Here is an 11,388-nt window from a genome sequence, read left to right on the forward strand (position 1 = left end):
GTGGCATGAGACAACCCCCATTTTTTCAATGCAGTTTCACTTGTTTCAGGATTTCTTTTTCTGGAAATGCGTTGAAACGAGGCAGAATGAGACAGATCAGCTGCACAAGGATCAAGAAAATGACACTTGATTCAAGAAACAAGCTGTTTAGCCACGGAAACAAGTGGCATTATTTCACCCAACTGGAAGATTTTTCAACCTTGCCTGAAGAAAAACAAGATTTGGACACTGAAGATGAGACTAAAGTTTGTTTTTGCTCATCTCTGGCAGGTACTGGCTCCCTGTTCGGCTCGGTGTGAGCCCACTAACGCAGCCAGGTTTGACGTTTGATTCCCACCGGGGCCGTGCAAACCTCCTGTTAAAAAACAACAGGATGTCCTCACTGCACCTCTCCTTATGGATAAGGAGCGAACAGTGAGCAGACAATACTACAGCTTCTCATTTGAATTCCTGAAAGCCTTGTTAACTCCTCAAAGCGCATAAAACAACTTCTCGGAAAGTGTTTTCCCCAGCACTTTTCCCCTGCGGAGGATTTGGGCCGTGTTATTTTGCTCTACTTCATGTCATTGAGCTTTAATTAACACAGCAGGGGGATTCAGCGTCCAGCACTTACATCACTGGAGAGGAAATTCATGCTCGTTATCTAAAACAGCAATGTCCCAGCAACTGCAACCGTGCTCGCTTAAAGTTTCCGCCTCTCCGTCTTCAGCCGGTCCGAAATGAAATGCATAATGTAATGATCTTGTTTTTCACAGGTCGAGCCCTTTGGAGCTGAGATCGCAGACTGCATCTCAAACGTATGGATCTATATTCTGTATCATTACAGGGTGATACAGGGTATTATGCAGATTTCTTTTCACAAGCAGATGCAGTTGAATTTTTTTGCACACAGCAGGCAAAATGCAAGCCTGCTGTGCCTCCTTCAAAAAGTCTGATGGAGCACTTATTTTAAATAAGATATGACAGGTTGTGTTGAAGGCTTGTGCATATGCTCATTTAACAGTATTTTTAGAATTAACATAATATCTTGTGTGGGTTTGAAATAGCTAATAACTTCAATAATTCAATAGTGAGTGCTAATTTCATGCCAAGTTGAGCTGCGGGGTAAATCATTTGAAATACATACATTACAGCGGATATTTCTGTAATAGAAAATGTGCTGTACATAAATTACAGATACACTATATGGACAAAAGTACTGGGCCACACCTCTTATCACTGAATTCAGGTGTTTCATTCAGTCTCTTTGCCACAGGTGTATAAAATCCAGCAGCTAGCCATGCAGTCTGCCTTTACCAACATCAGTGACAGAGCGTCTGGTTCTAAAGAGCTCACTGAGTTCCAGGTGCTGCTGTAATAGTGATGGAACAGGAAGCCACCGCTGCAACAAGTCAGCTGCTCAACTTTCTTCCCTCCTAGATATTCCACCATCAGCTGGAAGTGGGATTATTGCAAAGTGGAAGCGTTTAGGAGCCACAGCGACTCGGCCACCAGGGGGCGGCACCATGTGAAGTTACAGAGCGGGGTCGCTGAGCGCCGAGGCTCATAGTGCGTAAAAGAGTCCGACGCTCTGCCGCCTCAGTACCTGCAGAGCTCCAAACCTCCTCTGGCATCAACATCAGCACAGAAACTGAGCGCCGGGAGCTTCATGGCTGAGCAGCGTAAAGCACGACGCCACTGGACTCTGGAGCGACAGAAACATGTTATGTGGAGCAACCAATCAGGCTCCTCCATGTGGCGGTCTGATGGACGAGTCTGGGTTCCCTGCCTGAGCGCATTGTGCCGACTGTGCAGTTTGCTGGAGGAGGGGTCACGCTGTGGGCTGGTGTTTCTGGGCTCGGCCTCGGCCCCTCAGCTCCACTGAAGGGAAATCTGAACGCTTCAGCTCACCGACACATTTTGGACAATTCTCTGCTTCCAGCTCTGTGGGACCAGTTTGGGGAAGGAAGGCCCTTTCCTGTCCCAGCATGACTGAGCCCCAGTGCACAGAGCAGCTCCATAAAGGCGTGGCCGGCTGAGTTTGGTGTGGAAGAAGTTGAGCGGCCCGCACAGAGCCCCGACCTCAACCCCATCCAACACCTTTGGGATAGAACGGAGACTGTGAGCCGGGCCCTCTGGTCCAACATCAGAGTCTGAGCTCACTAATGCTCAAAACTCCCACAGACACTCCAACATCTGGCAGAAAGCCTCCCAGAAGAGTGGAAGCTGTTCTGCTGCAAAGGGACCGACTCCAGATTAACGCCTCTGGATTTAGGATGGAGCTCAGAGAAGCTCCTGCAGGTGGTCCAATATTTTGTCCATATGATATGAACGATATATATGTAATGTATATTGCTTTAAATTACAGGATGGCGGTGTTGAAAAGTGACTGAAAAGTAAATGTGCAAAACACACAAATGGGTTAAAAATGCCGCGTCATGTTCCAGAGTTTATTGTCTAGTGCTGCTTCTTATTCTGCAGCGAGTGACTCAGTCCTAATTAAACTGAATTCTTGCTGTGTATAATTGTCTCATTAGCGCTCAATATTATCTAAATAAAAACTCAGCCAACTGATTAAAAGTCAGTGTACAAATTATTAAACTCGGTCTCCGACTTTAAATAAAGAGGCGTGAAGCAGCGGCCCGCTGTGACGAAAACCGCAGACGTTTTTTGATGAATTCATTTTAAGTCTAAAAAGCAGCAGAGTGAGGATGTTTAAAGGCTCCGCTCACAGAGACGTCTGGCAGGCAGAGGCTTTCTAAATTAGGAAGGTGAATTAGAAATATTGACCGGCGCTCATGAAGCCAAACAGCCTGTGAGAACTGGCACATTGAGACAGGATCCAAACAGGAGGAGGATTAAAAGTTGATACACTAACAAAAACAACAATTATAATCATCATTATCATCATCATCGTGTCTGTTTTTTTGTATCACTCATTCCCAACAAAGTTACAAACTGTTGCAGAAAAGCTGCAGATGACACACACAATAAATGACAAATGGATTTCAAAACCAAAACTTTTGGATGCAGTTTTTGGATATTCTCAGTTTATATAAATAGTGTTGGGGAAAAAAAAAAAAAAAAAAAAAAACTTTATCTCATCTCATTACAGGCCCTAAAAAATTTGTCCCAGGGGTCCGTTTCATCAAGCAGGTTTAGTGAAAACTGTTAAGTCTGTTAACCCTGAAATGAGAGAAACTCTGAGTTTTCCGTTTCACAAAGGGAGGTAACTCAAAGCAGAGAAAGAGGGGTAACTCTAGCCTGTTTCACAGAGGGAGGTAACTTAAGCTCTCGGTCAGTTACCGCAGTAACAAACTCCATGAAACTAACCTGGTCGGGACCAGGTTTTTCTCATGAAACCTCGAGTTTCTCTCTGTGTCCGCCCTCTTTCAGCCACACACGGTATTTAACTTCCTCATTCATTCAGTCAGCAGGCGAGTTTTGGCGTGGCGTATTAGTTCTGCCGTCTGTTATTTAAAAAATAATAATTAAAAATCAGTCAGTAGGCCTTTATTAGAAGTCCATTAGTAGTTAGGTGGAGACTTTTTTTCACGAACATGGCATGTCCTTTCGACAACGATCCAGTGGATGAAGGTGCAGTGTTACTGCGCACAGAATTAAATATTCGTCGGGAGATAAAACCGCGCATAGATGTTTTACCTGTTTGAACAATGTTTTTATATTTCATCTTAAGCTGCTGCCAAGTGCGCTTCTCCCCCGCGGGATTGCACCTAAATGAAATAAATTAATAGGCTACCATTCAAGCAGTTTTCCCCTGTAATATTATTGTGATTGCAGTGGACTACATTTAAACTTACACACTGACCCGAGCAGCAATGTTCTCCCACGCCGTCTCCCTCTCCTTTGCCGCTGCAGCGTGTTGCACTTAAAAAAAAAAAATGTTCAAACTCGCTGTATGAATGCATTAAGATTTCCAATTCAACTGGGGTGAAAAACGCAGCCCGACGCTTCCCCGTTGCCATGGTGACTCGTCAAATCGGGGCTCCATTGACGCTGTCTTTTTACAGCTGTGGTGCACGCGCTTACCTCCAGGTGAAACTACTCGGAGTTGATCAAACTGACTCAAATCAGCTGTTCTGGAACCGAAAACTCAGAGTTTCCTGTCTCAGAGTAGATCAGCTCAGAGTTCGGGGTAAGACTCGGAGTTTGTCGAACCTGCTTCGTGAAACAGACGCCCAGATATTTTCTGTAAGTGCCAGACTTCATCTCAAATCAACTGGAGTCATAAGACACATTTAGCGATGCTGCCACTTTTCAGGAAAGCCAATTGAAATCTACTCAAGAGGTAAATTTAAATTTACTTGTGTGTGGATTTTTCATTAAAAGAGTTTGCAGTGTGTTGTGAGAACAAAGTGCTTGTCGAGGTGTTTTTACAGGGCAGGACAGAGCATGTTTTGGCAGTCCAATTAATGGTTTTGCTGCGGTGTACCACTCGCCCCAGCTTTATAAATCACACCGTGTAACGGCACATACATCAGGAGGCTTCCAGCAGCGTGTTGGTTCTCGTCTCTCGGCTGCGGTCGCTCACGTAAACACAGCCTCCACTGCTTACATTTCTGACGGGCTGAGCTACGAGCTGCAGATTTCCTCCGTGTACTTTAGAGACGGATCACACGGGCTCACAGCTGAAGAGGTCCGTCTCGTTTTTCAAAAAAAAAAAAAAAAAGAAAAAGAAAGGGACGGCAAGAAGGGATTTTACAGCCTAACAGTCCAAAATGAGCGTAATACATCTGGGCTGACGGGGATCTCGATGAACACCAAAGACTGTCTCCGTGCACCAATTTCCCATTAATACCGGGTTATTGGACTATCCAGTTTTTATCCTGATGCATGTAGGCCAGGCAAGACAGCTTTATCTATACACTGTCACACATTTCACACACAGTGGCAATTCAAAGTGCCTTACAGATCAATAAAAATACAGTAAAATGAAGGAAAAATAGATGTATATTCATAAGATGTGAAGTCTCAAGTTGGAGCTCAGAGGTGGGAAGTTACACCAACACAGGGCTTTTAGATTATTAATGGCAGTGTAAGGATACAGGAACTTTATAAAGTGCCATACTAAATGTGCACATAAACAGCATGAAGCTGATAAAATATAAGATTTAATGGCATCTGCATTAACGTCATGCATCAGTGTCGGCTGTTCCTCCTCGTTTTTGTGATTATCGTTATCATGTGCTGTATTGACACGTACAAAATCTTCTGTTTGTTGAACTTATGACGAAAAAGACAATATTGCTATGAAGCTGTTTACATGGCTGATAAAAATGGATATTCCACTAATATTCCTGTTTATGTGCAGTCATGCAAACACAGGCTCCCTCTTCCATTCATTCAACAACTTAAAGGTAAAGGTAAAGGTCGGAGTTGCGATATTTATAATTATTCTTCTGTGTGCAGCTGTGAGTTCCCGACACTGACAGATCTGACATCACATCATCACGGCCGCTCACAGTGTGCACGACAAGAAAATATTTACTTCTGTGCTTTTTAGCCGTGTTTAAAGTGGAGCTTCAGCCTTGAAATCTCTGGATCAGTCAACACAGATGAGCAGCAGCTCCACATCACCGAGACATATCCCGTTTCTCAATACCAAGTTTGCCAAGTTCAGACTTGCGAACTTTTGAAGCTGGGACTTGGCGAGGTCGACTCGGGAGAGCAGACTCGGAGGACGGACGGTCGTTCTGCAGTTGGACCAGCAGCGAACTTGATGACTTCTCCATCTCGTCTTGAATGTGTATATCTTTAACTGGGTAGTTGGAAAGTAGTTTGTATAGTTATATTTTGCTGTAACTTGATTTAAGAAGCTACTTTTTTTTATTAATAAGCAAGAAAGGGGCAGGGTTCTTCGGACACTGTTCTTTTTTGCTGTATTCTGTTTTTTTTTTTTTTTCATTTTGTATTTTATTTTTTTTGTTTGAGATAAATAAATAAATAAATCTGTCTTGGCAATATTTAATATAACCAGATATCCTGTAGTGTTTATAATTAAAAAAAAATATTCTGAACATTAGGCTACTCTTCCTCCTCTGTTTTTTTTTTTTGTTTATAAATAAATTCCATTTAATTTAGCTAATTTAATTTAAATAACTTACAGCCTACAGCTCAGAGAGGTGCTATTGATATATATTTGATTTCCCCGATTTGATTTGATTGATTATATATTATAATTACTACAACAACTCTGCCTCGTTCTCATTTTCATGGGCTAATTCATCAGTTTTACAGTTCTGAGTTCTCTCCTCCGGTGTTGCCGCCATCGCCGCTGGTTGGTGCGAAATGCATGCTGGGATACCTGGCTGTTCAAAATCCACATAAGTCACCAACCGATGCATCCTCGGTAAAAGGGGCGGAGCACGAACACATCCGGGAATTTGGACTGAACTCGGTCAGATGCGAACTTTGAATTGGAACAGGACTCGAGTCGTGACTGGTGACGTTTCACGAGTCTGCAAGAACACAAGTGCAGTCAAGAACGCGAATTGAGAAACACTCATATTCTCAGTTTCGGTGCTCAGACTGCGGTGACGTCCGTGTTTTTCTGAGTCGGTGCGGCTCAAACGCCGTGCAGCTGACCTCCCGCCTCTGACTTCAGCAGTCCAACTCAGAATCAACAGACTGAGATCAGCTGACAGCACAGAGATCAAACCTCCGACCCCATCACACATCCACCATTTGAACAAAGCAACACTGACCCTGTTACAGAGATAAACATCCCAACATAAAATATCACACAGCATGAAAACTAAAATTACATATATCTGATAAACTGAGGGGTAAACTTAGCTGTGTTTGTCCTAAACGGTGTGCGAGTGTGTTTAGGAACAGAGGGGCTCACTTATATTTCATCTCTGCTGCGTGAAGGTTTTAATATGAAGGCAATTTATTAGATGGTATCAACACAAACGCCTGCCAGCAAGCTGTTTACACCGTGTGCCACAGAGTAACTCGACATGACTCAGGAGTTCAATTGTGACCCAGACCAGCCCAAAGCTTCAGCGAAATGAGAATAAAAGTGAAATAATGCAGCGGGAGGTGTTTTAAATCAAAGGCAGGCCAGCACACAAACAGATTCACATTACAATAACTTGGCCAAAAAAAAAAAAAAAAAACAGAAAAGAAAAGAAAAGAAATGGAAGAAGACGTTTGGAAAGCAAAGCACAGAAAACATATTTGTGTGTGAAAGCATCCAGGCACACAGAAAACAAATCTGTGGCTCAGCCTTTGTGGGTGAATCAGGCCTAATCGGTTTTGGCTGCCGGAGCAAAGAGAAACCATATGTGTGTCCCGTGTCCGGATTATGTCTGGTGGGATTCACCGCAGATTGAAATGCATCCATCGCATTCGAGGTCGACGGGTAAATCTGATGAGTCGATGCATCGACAGAGAAACGCCGCGTCGTCCATCCTCCTGAAAGGTGATGCCGCTGGATCAACAGGACGGACACGCTGCGTTTGATCTTTGTTGACTGTGACGAAAAGTATTCATCGACGATTTTCATCAACAGGATGAAAACGAAACAAAAATAAACCTTTCCTAATAAAACTATAATGGAAAACAAGATAAAAATAACAGAATTAGACAAATGAAAACAGCATCATTAGTTTGCGAGTGGCGCAAAGTTCATTTTTTTCCTTGTTGTCTCTAATATTTGTGATATGTATTTGCTGAGACATATAGACAGACTCAGTACTACAAGAGTACTGCAAACTGCTAGTGCTGTTCCTCTGCTGGTATCTGACTGCAGTAGAAGTAGAAGTACTGTTCCTCTGCTGGTATTTGACTGCAGTAGAAGTAGAAGTACTGTTCCTCTGCTGGTATTTGACTGCAGTAGAAGTAGAAGTACTGTTCCTCTGCTGGTATGTGACTGCAGTAGAAGTAGAAGTAGTGCAGTAAAAATGTCCTGCAGTAAAAGTCCAAAGTGTCTCATGTCAAATGTCCTGGCAGTAAAAGTGACTGAGCTCCTTTTTCCAAACAGTAACTGTGTTAGCTGGGATCTTTTCCATGCAGTTAGAAAAGGAGGAGGGAACACACTGCACACTACATGCTTTTAAAGGGGCATTACGCTCAACTGGAGTGAGGACCCTGCAGACTTGAGTTTAAATGGTCCACGCTGCAGTTTTTCATGGTGCAGCTTTTATTGCGAAATTTGGAAAATGACAGAAAGTAGAAGCAACAAAGCAAAAGCAGGTTCCTCTTCTCATCTATGCTGACTGAGCTTTTATTGTGAAAGGTTCCACAATATGTCACCGATCATGTGTTCTCTGTAATGGATCTAATTTAAAATGTAGGGACGGACAAAACTCAAGTGATAATTTACTGATATAAAAGTAAAATTACTGACTTTAAAAAATACTCAGAAAAGTCCACAAAGTACACAAAAAAATGACTCTATCAAAGTAACGTGAGTAATTGCGACTAGTCGCTTCCACCTGTGGACAAACTTTACCTTTGATACTAGTCCACAGTGTAATAACAAAAGCAAAGTTAGAGAGAAAACACAAGAAAATAAAATGAACTATAATGTAGATCAATCTGTGTACCAAGGTCACAAACCAATAATTTAAAGAGGAAATAAGAAATTTAAAAAATGTGAAAATTATTCAGCAGTAATGGACAGGAAATTGACTTTGTTGACTAAACTACAACTAACCAAAGTAGTAAAATATGACTAAAACTAAAATGCATTTTAATCAAAAGGCTACAGCTAAAGCTAAAGGCTAAAGGCATCAGCCACCACAGTCGCACAAAAACCAACCATGAGGAAGTTCGGACAGGTCAGAAGCCGATTTCTGATGGGAAATCTGTTCAGGTGGAGTTTCAGCATCTCTTCATCTGCCTGAGGGTCGAGGCACGAGCAGCGTTTGGCCTCTCAGCTCGTGCTTTTCCTCTTTTCAGCCGCATCGTTCTATGTTTTAATTAACTTTGGCTATGGGATTCTGTTTCCAGTGAGCTGACATGAAGCACCGCAGTGACAACAACACAAAGGCTGTGTTGATGTGTTTCTGCGGCTCTGTGTGTGTGTGTGTGTGTGTGTGTGTGTGTCAAGGATTACTGCTCCATTATAACATGGCAGAGTGTGTTGGCTCTCCCACCTCCTCGTCTTGTAGCGCTGTCTGCTCTCAGGAACGACTGTCAGCTAAACGTCTAACACCTTGTTGGATATTTACATACAGAGGACCTAAGCATATTATTCTTTTTTTTCCCACCGGCTTCCAAACAATGGATGACACCAAAACTTGCACGATCAGGCGTTTTGTGAGCCAAAGCACACAGGAAGATCTCTCTTTCAGCTGCCAATCAGAGGAGGGCTTTACTAGATGATTAAGAATCAACCACGCAAAATCTCTCTCGTTTTAAAATGTTTAAACGGGCAGCAGGAAGTCCGACCGCAGCAGCTCCACTTTACATGACAGGCAGGTTTTAGCATTCAGCTTGAAGATGCTTGAAATTCACGGCCCAAAGTCCCATGAAAAACTGTCGATGGAGGTGTCAGTCCTCCAGGTTTACCTCAAGTCCCGGCAGCCAATAAGATTCCTTAAAACTTCTATTAACCCTTCGAAACCTGAGAAAATTCGCTCGATTTCTCTCAAAAACATGGATAAAGGGCAATGAAGAAATTGACAAAAAAAAAAAGTTACTTTTTGGGGGGATTTTTTTAAACCAAAAAAAAAGAAAAAAGAAAATTAGTTAAAAAAAAAAAAAAAAAGGAAAAAAGAAAACTATATATATATTATTGAACTAACTGAAAATGATAATCAAAAATGAGCAATAAATTAGTCAAAATTTACGAGAAAATGACCTGTAAAGTAGGGGGAAAAAATCCAAGAAAATGACCCGATGATTAGCCAAAAAAGGAATAAACAAACAAACAAGAAAATTAGAAAATAAATAAATAAATAAATAAAATCCCCTAAAAAATAAACAATAAAATGAAGTAAAGTGAATTTTCTTCATTGGGTGAAATGATGGGTCTCAGTTGGCTCACCTCATCTTTTGGGCCGACGCTGATCAAAAACTCAAGGGCCCCCAAAAGATCTTTTGCCCGGGGCCCCCAGATGTGTGGGGACGGCCCTGTCCACAAGAGCCAACTGGACTTTCTGCATAAACCTGACCTTCTGTTCCCCAGACGAGCAGCAAAATGTCAAGATTTCATGGAAAGTGCAGTTTCCTGAGCGTAGACACAGCTTCACAAACTGTTTTCAACTAAAATCAGAAACATATTTAGGTCCTGATTTCACAGAGAAATGAAATTCGCGTCTCTGACTGATTACTGGCATCATTTCAACTTTCTCTTAACCCCCAAATTTAGATTGATTTTCAACATCAGTGCCATCAGATCGGCATATGTTCATTCATTATTACAACATCTGCTGTGCATCTTAACAGGGAGAAACGTGGAAAATAATCTTTTTTTCCTGTTTTGACAAAGAAAAGTCAAATATGGCACGTCCACGTCTTGAGCGAGGGCTAAATAAAACTCGAAACATCAAACAACATTAGATCGTGCAGACTGTATGCTCGTGTTTCGTCTTTAATCTGCAGCAGAGACAGAAAGCAGCCTGCACACACTCATTTCTCAACAGGTGAACACAGGAGTGTGACCTTTAGGGTTTGCGGTGGCGTCCTGCTCCCTCAGCTTGTCCACACACTCCGCCTGGTCCCGCTCCAGCTCCAGCATGAAGTTGCATGTGGGATGCCGGCCGTTCACCTGCAGAGGAACAAAGACACACACAAATTACCTGAAGGATTTAAAGCTCGACCGCAAAGTGGAGCTGCAACAGAGAGGAGCGACTAGTGCTGCAGTTTAGACTCCAAAGGTTTGCATTGTTTACTCACATTCACTCCAGGTGTTAGAAATACATAAACTATACACCCAGTGTCCATTTTGTCAGCTCCACCTGTACAATCTAATCTAATCCAATCCAATCCAGCTGTTGTGCCATAAAGTTTCCTCTCCTGCTGCCTATAATGCTCAGCTTGTCTTCTTGTCACGGTAACAGAGGTGTTCATTCACTTCTATGTTTGGCATTGAGCTCATAGTTAGTGCTGCTGTTGGACTGGAGTGCATTTTATTGGGAGGTGTTTCCACTATTATGTCCCCCCTTATTGTAAATAAATAAGTGGGACAAAAAACTAGAAACATCTCTCAGTATAATGTAGTCCAGTAGCAGACCTCTGCAAACTACAACCTCAGTAATACACACAGAATCAAATTTAGACTTTCTCCACAATGTCAACACAAACTGAACATTATAAACTTTGTTAAAAGGTAGAATTTATGACACAGCTGTTGCATTAAACTGCATTAGATTAATAAGAAATTAAATTAGTAAGAAATAAATTTGTCAGAAGTTACAGAAGTTATTTGTCAGAGAA

The 11,388-nt window shown here is 42.2% G+C and overlaps 1 protein-coding gene across 1 annotated transcript in view; it reads right to left on the reverse strand.

The window, feature by feature from the left end:
• Positions 1-10,741, reverse strand: part of LOC115375877 (vasoactive intestinal polypeptide receptor 2-like) — a gene marked incomplete at its 5' end in the record, with an annotated part of 107,633 nt that extends 96,892 nt beyond the window's left edge. Inside the window, one exon of the mRNA XM_030075460.1 lies at positions 10,615-10,741. Within this exon, the coding sequence (XP_029931320.1) occupies positions 10,615-10,741 (127 nt within the window). The remainder of the gene's footprint in view (positions 1-10,614) is intronic.
• Positions 10,742-11,388: the final 647 nt, after the last annotated feature.

The sequence above is a fragment of the Myripristis murdjan genome, chromosome 17 (genome assembly GCF_902150065.1).
Source record: "Myripristis murdjan chromosome 17, fMyrMur1.1, whole genome shotgun sequence".
Taxonomy (NCBI): Eukaryota; Metazoa; Chordata; class Actinopteri; order Holocentriformes; family Holocentridae; genus Myripristis; species Myripristis murdjan.